At 50.3% G+C, this 15,971-nt stretch overlaps 1 protein-coding gene across 8 annotated transcripts in view; it reads right to left on the bottom strand.

Moving 5' to 3' along the window:
* Positions 1-13,016, bottom strand: part of TFAP2B (transcription factor AP-2 beta) — a 74,006-nt gene extending 60,990 nt beyond the window's left edge. For 5 of the 8 annotated variants that reach the window (XR_009762094.1, XM_061622301.1, XM_061622302.1 and 2 more), the window contains exons 1-3: positions 12,764-13,016; positions 12,229-12,294; positions 7,988-8,446 (exon numbers count right to left, since the gene is read on the bottom strand). Coding sequence is in view for 7 of the 8 variants with exons in the window: in XM_061622301.1 (XP_061478285.1) it covers positions 7,988-8,446; positions 12,229-12,294; positions 12,764-12,811 (573 nt within the window). In the remaining variant the exon portion in view is untranslated. Of the gene's footprint in view, positions 1-7,987; positions 8,447-9,587; positions 9,916-12,228; positions 12,295-12,763 lie in introns of those variants that run through there. The other 3 variants (XM_061622303.1, XM_061622306.1, XM_061622305.1) reach the window with 3 other exon arrangements.
* Between the last annotated feature and the right edge of the window lie 2,955 nt (positions 13,017-15,971).

Here is a 15,971-nt window from a genome sequence, read left to right as displayed (position 1 = left end):
TGCTTCGGATTGCAACCATAAGTAAAAGCTGCAGGCCAGCAGGCACGCATATCATATGTTTAATAATAAATCCCTGTTGTCCAGCTCTTCGCCTGCTGGAACGACTTACTTACCCTTTCGGGGTGGGGGGAGAAAGCGAAGCAGAGTAGGTGGGATGGGGGACAATAGTCCATCGACAGTGTTACAGGCGACTGAAAGAGGCTGTCGGACAAAGCCAGGTCCATCGACGCCCCTCGAGCGTCTCATTTCCCCTTTGATCTCAGAGCCGCGCTGGTTCAGCAGGAAGAGGAGGAGGACGCGATCCTACCGCCCACGAGCAAGCAGAGTATGTGCTTCAGCACACTCTCCAGCTGCACGAGCAGATGAGGTCTCAAAGCGCGAAGGGCTGGGTTTTGTTTACTCGTTGCTTGTGCTGGCCTTATGAACTTACTCGGAAGTAAACCCCACCCAGGCCTGGTTGTCAGGCCCAAGAGTGGTAAAGCGGTGTCTGGACGGTACCGCTATAGGCAACAGTGGATGGGGGCTCGCATAGGTAAAGTTCGCCCATTCCAAAGAGTCCCTGCACATAGAAAACTAGCACAGAAGGGAGAAGACTAGCTTCGAATTTTTCATCATGGCACGGAGTTGTCTGCGAGAATTGCGTTGCAGGAGAGCAGAGCACCCACTCGCAACCTGGCGTGGTACGGTCCGAAGTGAAACCAGGCTTGCCGTCTTGTCCACGCGATCATGAGCAAGAGGCTTTCTTCCCGCGGGTTTGCCTTGCACCTTAGTGTGCCTGGCCTTGCGGCCTTAATTCCCCCGGGAAAGCTAATGACACTTCTTGCCCCGACCTTAGTAAGAAGTCCCCGTGGATGGAAATACCGTCAGAATCTTCAAAGATGCAGCGGAGCCCCCCTTCAGAAGAGCGACCCCCCACGCGCGCTCACCCGCCAGTCAGTTGAACTCTTTCCCACGAGCTGTGGAAGACCGAGTCTGTTTCAAGCCAAACTCTTTATCAAGGACCAGGACCCCCCTTCACAGTTATTTAAACAACCAGTACAAAACCGTTATGCTTCTGTGCTAAATGAAAGCAAAACAAATCCCCACACATATATATAAAACATACAGCATAGAAAACGTTTTGGGCTGGGAGTGTCCTGCATTCGATCCTTCCTACTTCAGGGAGCCGGATTCTCTGTCTGGGTTTAATTCCAAGTACTTTAGCTTAAGTTTTCAGAGCGCAGTCCTAACCGTGTTTACTCCGAAGTACGTCCTAGTGAATTCAGCGGGGTCGATTCCCAGATAAATTGGGTTAGGTACTGCCTTCAAGTCGATTCTGACTTATGGCGACCCTATGAATAGGGTTTTCATGAGGCTGAGAGGATTGCTGCCTAATTCGATTTAAGTTGATTTCCTATTGCATACACGGATTTCCGAATCTGTCTGCTTAGGGTGGGCACCGCACACTTGATGCCATTCCAGGGTTTTTGCATATCTGGGTCACACCGGCTCCTGGCTATCAGGGCTGCCGCTCTAGTCCCGAACTCGTTTACTTGGAAGCTGGCCCTATCGATTATTTCTTTAACGAGCTTCCCCGAGAAGTGTTCGGGGGCTCTCAGCTTGAAAAAGCACCAAAGGGCAATGAGCCAAACGGGTGGGGAGGGCAATGAGCCAAACGGGTGGGGAGGGCCCTTCAATCATGCTGGCCCAGGTTCATTCACTGGCTCCGTCTCCTCCATTAGCTACCTCGCTGGCAAGCTTAATGCGCCTTCACTTGGGAGTAAGTGGGACTGGCCTCGGAGTAAACCACGTTTCGGGCGGTGCTGTAAAAGAAGGAGCGACTAGACAGCTCCTGGTGCACAGCAGCCGATGCCCGAGAGAACGGCATAACATGTTTTCCGTCTTTACTGGGAGCGTTGTGGGGTGTCATTCCTACCCCCAAATCCCTCAATAAAGACCAGTCATCTCAGAACGCCCCGCGGCAATTCCGGGCGGACTTTGAAGAGCAAAGCCGTCAGCCGTGCGCCTCTCCGAGATCTCCCAGAGCTAGGAGCGGAAGACAGCCGCCGCCGCCGCCGCCGCCGCCGCCGCCGCCGCCGCCCCCAGGCTTTTATCCGCAGTACGTCGGCTCTGAGCAGAGCCCCACTCCACAGTTCTTCACGAATACTCCTAACCCTTTCCCCCTCCCCGCTCAAAGCTCTTTTTCAGGGGACAGACATCCTAAACCGCTTTCGCTCAAGCAAGAGGGCGGGTTGGGCATTAATCCGGATTAACTGCCACCGAAGGGGGGGACTGTGCTCTGACGGCGCCTGTCGGGTGCCCTTCGGAGGCGGCACGGTGCGAGGTGCTCCTCCTGTGCACCGGTTCCTCACACTCTTCGCTCCCCTCCTCATCAGCAACGTGGCGGAGTTGTTGTAGTTAATGAGAAGAGTCTTGTCTGCTTTTCGATCTAATTACGGCCGCCTGCTGGGTTTTTGTACAGGATATTCGCGCAGCATGCTGGCAGTTAATAGTCACAGAGAGGATCGTAAAGATTTAATTAGGACTGCATGCGGAAACATGGCGAGAGAGACGCGCGGGTGCGCGCCCACACAATTCAGACTTTTAATTACGAGATGTCTAGAGTTAAAAGTGCTACCGGGGGTTGCTTGACTTGGGGTGCTTTGGTGCAACTTCAGTTTTGCATCCCCAGCGCCTGTCAGAAGAGGCGGTGATGGGGGGGGGAGGAGGCGGGGAATGTGGAAGGCAGACGGGGGGGCGGGATTGGTTTTGGACAGTCTCAGCAACACACATTTGGAGAGGTTCTTCTTTTTTTAAAAGAAGGAAAGAAAGAAAAACTAATCGTCACCTGACATACCCAGAGCAATACACGGAGGAAGGTCACACTTCAATTCTGAATGGATTTACTCGGAAGGAGCCCCCATTGATTTCAGCCAGGCTAACATATCAGTATCACTGTGATCTTTCTTTAAATACACGACTCCGAAGTCGGCACCGTTCATTACAACGGGGCATCTTTTCAAGTACTTCTGCAAGTTTGATTTCTGCAGCGAGCAGGGGGTTGGACTCGATGGGCTTACAGGACCCGCGCAAGTCTACTCCTCTATGAAAGGTCCCACTGAAAAGGCCCCACCAAACTCAATGGGCTTATTTCCGAGTTCAGATGTCTAAGAACGCATCACCTTCAGGCTTGCTGCGACAAAAAGTATTTTGTGGAATCTCAGCCCGGGGCTAATCTGATCTACGAGCGGAAGTAATCTGTTGAAAATATGTCAAAGCCATCAATGTCAAGTGAAGACCCCAATTCTGATTAACATTACTGCGAAGTAAGTCTGGTTGATTTCAGTTTGATTTAGGATAGCAGCGTTAAATGGCAGAAATCCGAATACTTCGGCTGCACTTGTGAACACCTACACTTACGTACTTAATGAGAGAACAGTTGCATACTTCAGGAAATACGTCAATATTAACCCGTAATATATCACTGGAAAAAATTAAGCCCTTGAATATATCATACTTGCCATCATGAATACATCAAATTTCATTTTTAATTCAAGATAAAGGAGCAACTGCAGACATATTAATAGCATACAACTTGCATATATCATAACTATCTCTTCATCGATCTCCCCTTCAAATCTTAATTTATTAGGGACTTTAAGAAGAAACAAATTTCTGATCATCCACCTGAGACCTTAGTTACATAGGGGTACACTTTAATTACACATATGCACTCAAGGTATTAAACGAGAGCATGCTCGGTCTAATAAAAGATAATGACTGCTAATCATTTATAAAGTATTCCCGCGAAAACAGTTTGGCAATAGTGCTATTTATCAAGGAGATCCATCATCAAGCAAACTAAGAATCAACATCTAGCTCTAGTAGAGTTCATAAATTCAACTAAGGCAGGTATTAATTTTATATACATTGCTATGATGTGAAACCCGTCCAAACATACCATTAAGAATATACTTTACAGAACACTCTACGCTTACAGTGGAGCATTCGCATCTAATACGGTTGCTCAAGAGTAAATTGATTTGTTAAGCAGTCTTTCCCTCTCTTTAACAATATTTACACCCACGACCTAGCCACAATGAAGCACAGTGTCTCTTGATTCCATTGAGATTGGTGCAAGCCTGTCCCTTCATCTCTCCCACTGAAGTCAACAGGACTTAAAACTGCTCAGTTGTGCCAGGATCCTGGCTAAAGTTTGGAAGAACGCTCTCTCAACTGGATCGAATTTTTCTCCGAAATAAATTTCACACTAGGCAAAGATTGCCACTACCCCCAATTCACCTTGGCGGGCAACTTTCCGTGGCACCACAGTCACTGACACCTTGGTCCTCAATATTTTCCCTCGGAAGCCAAGCCCTGGTTATTTCAGCAGAACTTCACTTCCAAGAAAATTTGGGCAGGCTGAACTTCTATCTAAGGACAGCTTGGAAATCTTCCCTTTACAGGAGCGGTCAATGTCAGAGTTGTGGGTGACGTCCTTCTCCAGCACCACCTGTGAAGCTCTCACCTGTGGCTACCAGCAGACAGGAACGTCAGGTTTATTCTTACCCTTTACAGCACTAGCACAGATCTCAACAGATCCCCCTGCTAGGCCTTACTACCCAACACTCTGTATCTCTTATAACCTTTAGACTGTGCCTTAGTCTCTGCCAGGTTATCTCGATACCTTGTGTCTATGGGTATAGGTAATTCCCAACCCCCCCTGCAGCCTCTTGACTCTGAAGCTTACAGCCCTGGGTTTCTCTGTGGTACTGGATACAATATCTTTTCCTCCGCCGCTGCCACCATTTGATACAACTGTTCAGCCTTGGTTACTTGCTATCCACCCTGGTTTGTGTTTCCCAGCTGAAGGAATCAGGCTTTTGTTTAACCAAGAAATATTTATTTAGTATTAGAAATAACAAGATTACTTAATTACTTTGTTGACAAGCTTATGGTTTCATATATGTTCTGTTATGTACTTGACTTCTTACTAATTGCCCACATGTTCTGCCATTGCAAGGCTGCTCTCCTTAGGACATTGACTTGGAGCGCACTTCTCAAGGAATAAACATACATAGGATCGGGCTGAACCTGGCAGAATTTAAGGCTCCCAAAGACGCAACATACTGACAACAACAGAAACTTCTCCAATTCTCTCTCGACCACTTCCTTCTATCCACTGGCCATGGATTCCACCCACATGGCTTTGACTTGGTTTTCTATCATTATCTATTTTCTCCTTAATTACCCCCCCCCCGTCTCTACTTGCCTTATTTTTTTTTCCTGTTACAGTCAAACTCATTCCTGTTCAGGTCGCTTAAGCAACTGGGAGAGGGAGAAGCAAGCAGCATCCTCCCCCCCCCCCATTGAACCTCTTTCGTTATTCCAGAAACTGAATAAAACGGATCCCTCTGATTTGTTTTTTTGATAAACTTCTGGATTTGGTGTACGAGGCATATTGGATTATTCTTATCTAGTTTACAATGGTGTAGCCCCCACCCCCAAATCAAGTCACAATTGAGATAGACTATGCACATTTCTCTCTCTCTAGGACATCCGCTTGGAAGCAAAGCCACATCGAAAGTAAATTCCTATCAAATACCTCAACCCTCATCTTGGTCGCTGCCACAGGACTTCTTCTGTCTTCCAAAAACTGTACATTCCTCACAAATTTCATTATTAAGAATAACTGTTGCCTCTTAGACAGTTTCAAAGGGGTGGTTTCTAGCCTAGAAAAGGGTTGGTTTTGGGGGGGTGGGAGAATCTGTAAATTTACACACCTATCACATTTTTCGCCATTGTCAGCCAGCACCTGAAAATGGGGGCAGAACCCTTCCAGTATTCGATGCTATTCATTTTTCGTTTGTTTTCCAATCGTTATGCAAGGTGGGCATTTATCTGGTCGTCTGTTCCTTTGCATTCGAACTCAGAGGAGTCATTTTCAAATAAATGTTTGGCTTTTTTTAAAAAAAAATCTGAACACGAATCACGCCATGACTTTTATCAAGAAAGTCTTTTTTTCATGCCTTCCATCATGAATGGATGGCTTTCATCCATTCAACTCTAATGCACTCTCGATTAGGCGAAATTCGTTCTATCCTCTCCATGACCATACTTGGAGAGTCGCTTAAGTGAAAAACGTAGAATCCGGCCTGCCAAGTCCTTCACATCATTTGGATAGCTTGCGTCACGCACATAAACACTGAAACGCTCAGAATATGACGCTCCTTCTACTTTCCTTCATAAAGGCTGGTAAATACAAACCGCCTGAAAGTACACGATACATTATACTTTCTTATGACTGGGGAATTTCTAAGGGAACACCCCCCTCTATTCAGTGGGCCTGCTTTTTCCGTTTAATCTATATTTAACTATTTTTTTGTTCTGGAAGATTTTTTTTTCTTTTTAGTTAAAGCACTGATCAGGATAAGCTTCCACGGAATAAATGCAAAACACATGGGTCCGCGACAGGAAGATCCCTGCATCCAGAGGCTCTGTCTCCAGTGCAAAATAAAACAAAGGCACTAGTAGAAAAGAGGCGGCCTGCAGAAAATAGGCCGAAAAGGAAGCACCCTGAGCCCACCAGCCAGAAAGTCATGGAGGCCCTGTAGGGTGCTTTTCCCCACTGGCACCTCTTGCCACGACATGAGCTGCGCGAGGCTTTTGTCTCAAACAAGAAACAGCACGTGACTTTAGGACTGGGAAAAGGGGCAGCTGAAAATTAAGTCTCATCCAGACCTCTGAAATATATTTTTTGTATGTGCGGGTACACAGTGTTTATCTAGACTGTATGTGGGCTTGTCCCCGACTTGCTGCCTGACATAGTTCTCTGAAATTTTCTTAACATAAGAACATAAGAAGATAAGAAGAGCCTGCTGGATCAGGCCAGTGGCCCATCTAGTCCAGCATCCTGTTCTCACAGTGGCCAACCAGGTACCTGGGGGAAGCCCGCAAGCAGGACCTGAACGCAAGATCACTCTCCCCTCCTGAGGCTTCCGGCAACTGGTTTTCAGAAGCATGCTGCCTCTGACTAGGGTGGCAGAGCACAGCCATCACGGCTAGTAGCCATTGATAGCCCTGTCCTCCATGAATTTGTCTAATCTTTTAAAGCCATCCAAGCTGGTGGCCATTACTGCGTCTTTTGGGAGCAAATTCCATAGTTTAACTATGCGCTGAGTAAAGAAGTACTTCTTCCTCGCTAGCAAGGAGAAGAGACTCACAGGACTGCCAAGATGGGGATTTGGGAGGAGGGAGAGCAAAACTTTGAATTGCCCCCCTCTTCGAAACACTCTGGAATCCTGACTCTGCTGGGTATTTGTACATCTCATCGGCAGAAGTTCTTGCGGTCCCACCCCCCCAATCTATCCGGAAGTCAGTGCCATTGATTTCAGTGGGACTTACATCAAAATGAAAGGCGCCTGCGGCTGCTGGGCCTCCAGGCTCCGAGCGTGTCAGTGACTCCAGCTAATCTCTTGACACCGCGTGCGGGGAACCCTTTGGCCCTCCGCGTGTTGCTGAACTACAACTCCCCTCATCCCTGCCCATTGGCCATGCCTGCCAGGGCTGATGGGAGTTGCCTTCAGCAACATCCGGAGGGCCGAAGGCTCCCCACCTCTGCCGTACACCGATAGAAATCCATGGCTGTGGTTCGCAGCCCCATCAACGTCAATGGGATTGCAAGAGAGTTTGTCGCAAGTCCTCTACGCTTGCTGTCCACACGTTGCGGGATCTGGGAAGGAGGGAGGCAAACGTTTCCTGCTGGGTACCTTTCCCAAAAAAGAAGTAACCCAAGCCAAAGGCCAGAGATCGCTAGACGTGCACGCCGCCCGACCGCTGGGGCTCTGTTCCCCCACAGATCTTGGCTCGGTGTCGACCATTCTCCCAAGCGGGTGTTGCGGGATTAAACGTGCTGGGAGAGGTTCCGTAGCAGGGCGAGAAGGCAGGCAGGCAGGCAGGCAGGCACACACACCCGAGCGCCGGAGATGCTTCTCCCGGAAGGACTTACCTGTACGTCCTCCATGCCCGGGTGCCCGATGCCGTGGAGAGAAAGGGCGTCGCCCATGCCGGAGTCCAGGCCGTGGTGAGCCGAGTGTAGCAGGACGTCTGGCCGCCGCACCGCGTGGTAGTCCCGCCTGGGGTCCAGTCCGGAGAGCTGCGGCAGAGAAGCCCGCGGCTGGGGCAGTAGGGCGCCGGCTTCCGAGCCCACCTCCTGCCTCTGCCTCTGCCCCCAAGGGTGCTGCTGGGGCTGATGCAAGGGGTTCAGGGCGTAGGGGTCGTTGACGTGGGAGTAAGGGTCCTGGCTCTGGTGGTAAGGGAGCGGCTGGTACGGGGGCGGGAAGTAGGGCGGCTGGAAGTCCGAGGACGGAGTGTGGGACAGCGGAGGGGCGCTGGAGTAAGGGCCCTGTGACACGGAGCCCAGCTGCGACAGCCTGGAGCTGTGGCCGGGGACTCCATCGTGCCGGTCCTAGATCACACACGAGGCGGGGGGGGGGAGAGGGAGGGAGAGAGAGAGAGAGAGAGGAAATTTAAAATCCACTTTATTAAAAAAAAAACAGTTCGAAAGGTTTCTATTAAATCGCCTGTTAATAATATTAATCGCCGATGCCACCGCTCGTTTCCAGCACAGAGAACGCTTTACATTTCTTAGACCTTGTTTCAGTTCTCCTCTTGATCGCATACATAATAGCAGGATTAAAATCCACAACTTTGAAAATGGAGGAGGAACTCCCGCTTCCTTTCTAAAGGTTCAAGCTTCCATTGAACTCTGTTACAGCAGCCGGGATAACAAAAAAATAAATAAAATATAAATCTGGATTTAAATGAGTGCAGTTAAAAACCCGTTAACTGCATCACTAAGGAGCGAGTTCCTGCACGGATTTTCTGGCTCTTACCCGCAGTACCTCGCAACAAACCTGATGTTGTTCAACAATGTATCGTTCTAGGAAGAGTTTTTTGATTAAAAGAAAAACAACGACAAAGCACCCGCTCGCTTTTCAGTGACACAACTGGAAAGCTGCCCTTCTAGGTTGTTAGGGAGAGTTAAGAAAAGAACATGAAACAATATTCCGAAATATGAAAACCGAAATCAAAACCGAAACGAAAGTGCTGGGAAGACTAAACCAGTGCAGGGCCTTTCTTAATCTCCTTCTCAACATTCGATGCACGCCTGCTAAAAGAAAATATTAGATGAAAACAAAGGCGTGTTTGGCGAGGCTATAGTAAATAAAAGGTTTTTTTTTAAAAAAAAATAAGGCAATCCTTTATGTTTGAAAAAGAATTACGCTGTAGATCAATATTTTTCTGAATAGAGGATTGATTATCCGAAGCTATGAATTTCGACCAAAAGCAAAGACAACCCCCCATTCCATAAAATGTAGGTGAAATCCCCAACAGCAAAGGGTGTTTTTTTTTAAAAAAAGTTTCTCCTCTCTCTCCCCTCCTCACCCCCCACCTCAAACCGAGAACACAATGCAAAACTGAAGCAGCAGCTGCAAGCTTCCTCCAATTATTGTGCGAAATTACCGAGCCAAAGGGCGTTCAACGAGACAAGGGTGACTGAGAGAGAAAACCCGGCAGTTTGAAATCACAACGCGGACCCAACTCACCATGGCGGAATAGGTGTGGACTAACATCTGGAAAAAAAATTTTTTTTTAAAGTCTGGAAACAGCTAAAAATAAACGAGCAAGAGAAGTAGAATGGGGAGAGGGGAGGTATCAAGGAGATCTGCAAAGGAACGTGGTGCGCCCAGGAGAACAGCTGCAGGTAGTTCCGAGTCTATCCATCAAAACAAAAATTTGGGGGGGGAAAAGCCAGCCCCCCCCCCAAATGGGACGAGAAAGCTCTCTGTGTGAGAGAGATGTGCAGAGCGAGCGAGAGACTGGGAAGGCTCCTCTCGGTGGCTGCCCGTCCCCGCCCCTGGAGCTTCCAAAGGCAATCCTCTTCAACCCAAGGCGAGGTTCAGACTGCTCCGGTGCCCCAGCCTCCTTTTCCTTCCCTACAACGCCTCATAATAATTGATATTCATGACTATTAATATTACACGACGACTTTAAAGGGAGAATGCAGGACCAAATGGAGCGTGAAGGCTTTGCAGGCAGCTCGAGAGCTCCCCTCGTATTGTAAATGACGTTCATTCAGTGGAGAATTACGAGATGTAATCAGACGAGGGGGCTGGCGGAGGCAGAGCTGGGGGAGAGGGAGAGGGAGAGGGACGACCCAAAAAGAAGAAGAAGAAGTTGAGCGAGGAAGAGGCATAACTTCAATTAGCTCGAGCAGAGGAAGGCGTGTAAACGAGGCGCTGCTGATTTGGAGCAAGGAACTGATCTGGAGCAACGCTGGAGGCTAAAGAGGGGAAGGGGGAAAATCATATTTCCTTCTTTTACATTTAATTATGCATCCCAAATACGAATGAAAATCGATTGCCCTTGGTGCTTTTGTTCTAGTTTTTAAAGCAAATAATGAAAGGGCTTCTTTCATCCTGCCATTTTTTAAAAAATCAGTCAACGCGATTTGTTTGTTTACAGAAGTAATTAAGCACTTGAAAAGCTACCAGTATTACAGATTGTCGTCGTTTTGAAAAGCAGGACATAAACGGTGCCGAGCTTTTGGCTTCTATTTAGCCTGCTAGTCTCTCTCTGACGGCTACACAAACACACGTTTCCTCTGGCGGTGCCAAAAAAGCGCTCGATTTTCATCTAGATGTTAAATGTATGCAACGGCTTTTGAAGGGATACCAAATTTACAGTTTTCCAGGCAAAGCCAGGGGCTACAGGAAAACCTTTTTCATGTTTCCAGAACCCGCTCGACTGGCCTGACTGCCGTCTCAGTTAAAGTTCAACTTCACGTTCCTTCCTAAAGACACGCGCTCACTTGGCCGAGCCGAGCACTCCTCCCCGACCGCTGTTTGAGGGGAAGTGTCGCGTTAGAAAATATGCCCTCGTCAAACGCGACGGCCCGATCCCTTTCAGAGGTTTCATTTTATATTTTTTTGAAAGTGCACATTACAAAGATCGCCTGTATAATAAGCAGGAGAACACCATCGTGTACCTCTGAGTCGATACGGCTGCCTTGGGAGCGGCTCTATTGTCCGTTTCAAAAGGACAAGAGAATCCCGGCATGAGGATTCCCGTCCTGGCATTTCCAAGGACAACTTCCCCAGGTCTGCCCGGGGCCCCGTAACCTCTGAGGTTGTCGCAACGTACAAGGGAGCTGGGGCTCAACACAACCGCAAGAGAGCGCGGGGCTCTGGAGTGGGGCTCTGGAGTGGGGCTCCGAGCGGGGCGACTTTCCGCGGCAGAAGGTCGGGCGGGCTAGGCGGGGAAGGGAGTCGCTTGAAACGCGTTTGGGAAAGGCAAGGCAAGGCGCGGGGCGTGCGGGCGGCGGGAGAGAGAGACGGAGGAGAAGTGGAGCAGGAGTAGGAGGAGGGAGCGGCGAATCCCGCCGGTGGGCCGGAGTCTGCGGCCAGTGTTGGCCTGGCGGGAGCTCTGGAGAGCCCGGAGACATTCCTGTCGCTGGGCCGGGGCTGCCGCCGGCGCTCTACCCGGCGAGCATGCCCGGATGGGCTGCGGCGGCTGCCTCCCCAGAGCCGGGCGCTGGCAGAGCTCCGCCGACGCCGGGCTGCAGGGAAGGAGGGAAGCCGCGGCTTCCGCAGGCGAGGCGAGAGCGGGTCTCCCTGGGAAAGCCGAGCCCCTTCGTCACCTGGCCCGCAGATCTCCAGCCTGGACATAGTCACTCGGGCCCGGCTGGCAGCCTCCTGACTTTTCCCTCCCTCGGAAGCGAGCGGTCAACTCCGCAGCCCATCGCCCGCTGGGCGCCCTCACCCCTTGCTCTCCCCACCCCGAACCTCACTCCAGCAGGTCCCCCAAACCAACTGCCCCCCCTCGCCGCACTTGCAGGCTCCCACTGCCGAAGTCTCGGCCGCGGACAGGGGCAGGCTGCTCGGTTTCTTGCTCTCTGTCTTTCTCCGGCCGAGATCAGGAACAAGGAAAAGAGGGGCCAACACACTAGGAACGCTTCCTGACCCGCCTGGGCGACCGGCGCGGTCTGTCTTTCCGAAGGAGTGCAACCCGCCTCCCCTCGAAATCCGCGAGGAGACCGAGCAAGGATCGAAGGGACGCTGGGTGGCTCCCGAAGTCCCGAAAGGGGAGCTAAGCAGAGCGAGAAAGAGAGAGACTTTCCCCTGCGCCATTCCCACGACGCCTCCGCTCGCTCTCGCTCTGGCGCTGGGCATTTGGGCTCGCGCGTACCGAGCAGCTGTTCCCCCGGACCTCCGAAAGAAGGGACCAGTTTAGGCTGTCTCCTCCGCCGAGGAACTGAAAACACGGGATGAAAATGGAGAGAAGGAAATGAAACCTTACCCTGTTCCATACAAGGTTTCCATTAAAAAAATAAATGTAAGAATCCCTACATTCGGTATTAGGCTACATTTAATCGAATTACATCCAGATCTAAACAGACCACGACGTTGGCGTTGCTTCTTGCCATCCCCCAGATCATTCCCTTCTTTGATGCCTACAGCTTTTCTTTCTTTCTTTCTTTCTTTCTTTCTTTCTTTCTTTCTTTCTTTCTAAAAAGGACTCCGCTCTTTGACGTACACGGTGTCAAAGGCAGCTTCGCGAAGTTCGTGTGGTCCCTGACCGCCTTTCGCGCGCGGGGTTCTGTGTACGCGCGCCCATCTGTCTCGCGGAAAGAAAGCCACACTTATCAGCGGGCGCTTCCCCACTTCTCTAAATCTAAGGCTCTTCTTGTTGCCCCAAACATGCATCTTATCTCTGTATTTACCTCGTAGATATCTTCATACTTGACATTTTCGACCAGTTTCCAGAGCATGATGGCGGGCTGTTCTCTAGGAGGCGAGTGCGTGCATCTGAAGAGCAGATGTCTGGCTTCTCAGGACTTCTCTCTCTGTAATGATCCATCTATAATTGGAAATGGGGGACAGACGCCAAAGCCGACGGTCTTCTCCCATCGCAACTTATATCTGTTGTCTGAACAATAGGCGGGAGAAGTAAACCTCCGCCGCAGAGGAAAATCATTCCCATCTACAGAGTTTATACAGAACACAGAGACATATTGAACACACATAGGTGATGCATATAATTACTCACACACCCCCGATACACGCGCAAGTATGATTCTCTCTCTCTCTCTCTCTCTCTCTCTCTCACACACACACACACACACACACACTCACTCACTCACTCACACGAGATAAATATACTTGCGTACATTTATACATGTACACATCCACATTCGGAAAATATTCACAGACATGCATGGGTGCACATCATACATATAAGTAAACGAGTAAATGTGGATCTTGACTTATTGATCATAATGAGAACGTATTACGATATGTGTGCTCAGAGGGAGAGATATGTATTGATTGGTTTATATGTCAACAATATGCAAATAGATAAACGCTAGTAAAAACATATACGACTCTATATGCATGGTTTTTTTACATCCAGGGTCAATAAAAATGGGCAAAATTCATCAACCTCGCTTTAAAAGTATTAATTATTTGTAAGGGGAAAGGATGCTTCCCGCCACGGAGGGGAACGTGTTATGAATCGATGCAGGGGCATCTGAAGCCCGTGAATTCGGAGAAGGTTAACCTGATCTTCTATATTTCCAACATACGGCTTTAATTTCGGTCATTTCAAACGATTCCCCTCCCCCGCGGATCTAAAACCAAAACAATCCAAATATTAGGTACATTCCGATCTGGACACGTTTAATAGACAGCGGCCAGTCGAAACTATCCTGTCGCGAATAGTTTTTGCCTGTTTTGTTGTTTTACGCCGGTCTGTCCCTTTGAGCGACGGCGTCGCCCCTCGCCCCCCGCCCCCCCCGCCACTGTTCTTCTGCAATGAGGATTTTAAAACATGCGGCCAGGAGACGCGAGCAGAGCGGATTTTCTCCCCTTTGGAAGAATGTCGCTGCTCCTTGTACGGTAAGAAAAAAGTCTCTCTGGGGTGGAGGCCTTTCCCTTAGACTCGCAGGCTCCCTTGAAGAGCCTGCCGCCGCCGCCCCCCACCCCCCGCGCCTCCCCCAACTTCTCCACGGGACCTTGTACGACAGCAGATACCTAGACGGACAGAGAGATCGACATCTTCCTAAGTTCTTTACAAGAACGGAAAAGACATCGATTCGAGGAGGGGGGGGATCACGGTTCCGCAAAAGCTCTGGGCTGCCTTTGCCCCCCAATCAAGGGGGAAAGCCCACTTCCCCTCTTCCTCGCCCCCCTCCCCGTTTCCTGCAGGAGCTGGCGGAGCGGAGGGAGGGGGACTAGCTGGTGGGGGAGACGCTGATGGCGGGCTGGCGGAGCCAGGCAAGCCGGTGTCGGCTAGGAAGTTCTGCCAGTTGGGAGGCGGGCTTGGCGGCGAAGGTTTATATGCGTTGCTGAGCGGTGATGGAGACAAGGGGGAGAGGCATGCGGCGAGGGGGAGGAGGAAGCAAGGGCAGCTGCATAGGTCGAGGGTTAGGAAGGCCCCTTCCGACCCGAGCGAGGCGGTGGCGAATACGGAGTCAGCCTGGGGAAGGGCTACCAAAACCGAACTGAAGGCAGCCTGGGGATCTGCGCATAGTCGTGGGTGTGGGTGCGCGCGCACTCTCTCTCTCTCTCTCTCTCTCTCTCTGAGAGTCCTTTAGACGACGGGGAGGCCACTTGACGGGCTTTCAGCCCCATCCCACGCCTGAGCTTACTCGGAGGTCCGTCCCACCGCGTCCCGTGGCGCTTCCTCCCCAGTCAAGGGTGCCTAAGACAGGCGGCAGCAAGCCGGCCTAGGGTGGAAGGGACGTCCCCGCGCCTCAACCCGGCGGTGGGCTCGGAGGTTGACCGCCGTTTGCCAAGCCGCGGGATCGCGCGCCTCGCCGCCGCTGCGGATTCGTTCCGAAGCGCGTTTCGCGGCCAGCTGCGGTCCCGAAGCTCTGGCAGGCCGTGCTCTTGCGCGCTGCCGCTTTGGGAGACCCCGTGGTGGAAATTACGGGGCGCGTCTGTCCTGCAGTCGGGCTGGTGGCGGCGACTGGGAGCGTCCCGCAGCGAGGGAGGCGTCGCCTTTCGGATTGATCGGCTGCGGAGTTGGCTTCGCTATATGAACATCTGCTGAGAAGAATGCCAGACCCACTCACCCCTCTGCCTCAAATAGAAGGACTTCCCCCCTTTTCTGGAGCGGCAGGGGAAAGATGCCCCCCCCAAACACGCGGCTAGCCGTTTCCAAATGGACCCTACAAACGTTACGGATCAAAAACATCTAACTGCCTTTCTCCTTATGTACAACTCACCCACCGTAGGGTTGTTGTGACGCTGAATAAGATTTAAAAAACTTTGTAAAGTATTATTTTAAAAAACCTTAGGAAGAGCAAGAATAGTAATTCTTGTAATCATCATTTTTCTTACAACTGTTTTTCATGCTCTTTTAAATCTATACAGGCTTTGGGCTACGGTGCCCATAATTTGACAGAAATCCAGGCACGAACGTTTTGCATAATGGACCAGCCTTAGTCGTGCGGCTGGATCAGTTCCCTTTTGAGACGGCGAAGGGTTCCCTTCCATTTTAGTGAAACATTGCTTCTCAAATCGTTCAGATTCAATACCACAGAACAACATTTAAACAACTTTTTGAGGCCTACTAGTTCCTGCCTCAAGCAGATACCTTGGCAGTCAGTCCTACTGCAGTGCAGACATCTAAACTGTCGGGTTTAGGACTGGGATGTCAGGCAGCTTGTACCTGAGGATCGCGCATGCGTCAGTTTTAAGTCACTTGCCCGAGTGGGTTTAGCATGCCCAGGAAAACTCAGCACTTATGAAGAATTACAATCGGAGGAGTGGTCTTCCGACGGCCTGAATAGATCCTAAAAGGGAAGCTTGAAAGCAAAATGGCTGAAAACTACCATTTAGCGGAGTAACAGCGCCCTCTGTAGGATACTGACATTTTGCGGTAACCGCGGCGGAACAACTCTTTCCTAGACTACAAGAATAACTGAA

The sequence above is a fragment of the Rhineura floridana genome, chromosome 4, assembly GCF_030035675.1.
Source record: "Rhineura floridana isolate rRhiFlo1 chromosome 4, rRhiFlo1.hap2, whole genome shotgun sequence".
In the NCBI taxonomy this organism is placed as follows: domain Eukaryota; kingdom Metazoa; phylum Chordata; class Lepidosauria; order Squamata; family Rhineuridae; genus Rhineura; species Rhineura floridana.
Note: the sequence above shows the minus strand (reverse complement) of the source record. Positions and strands in the feature narration are given on the sequence as shown.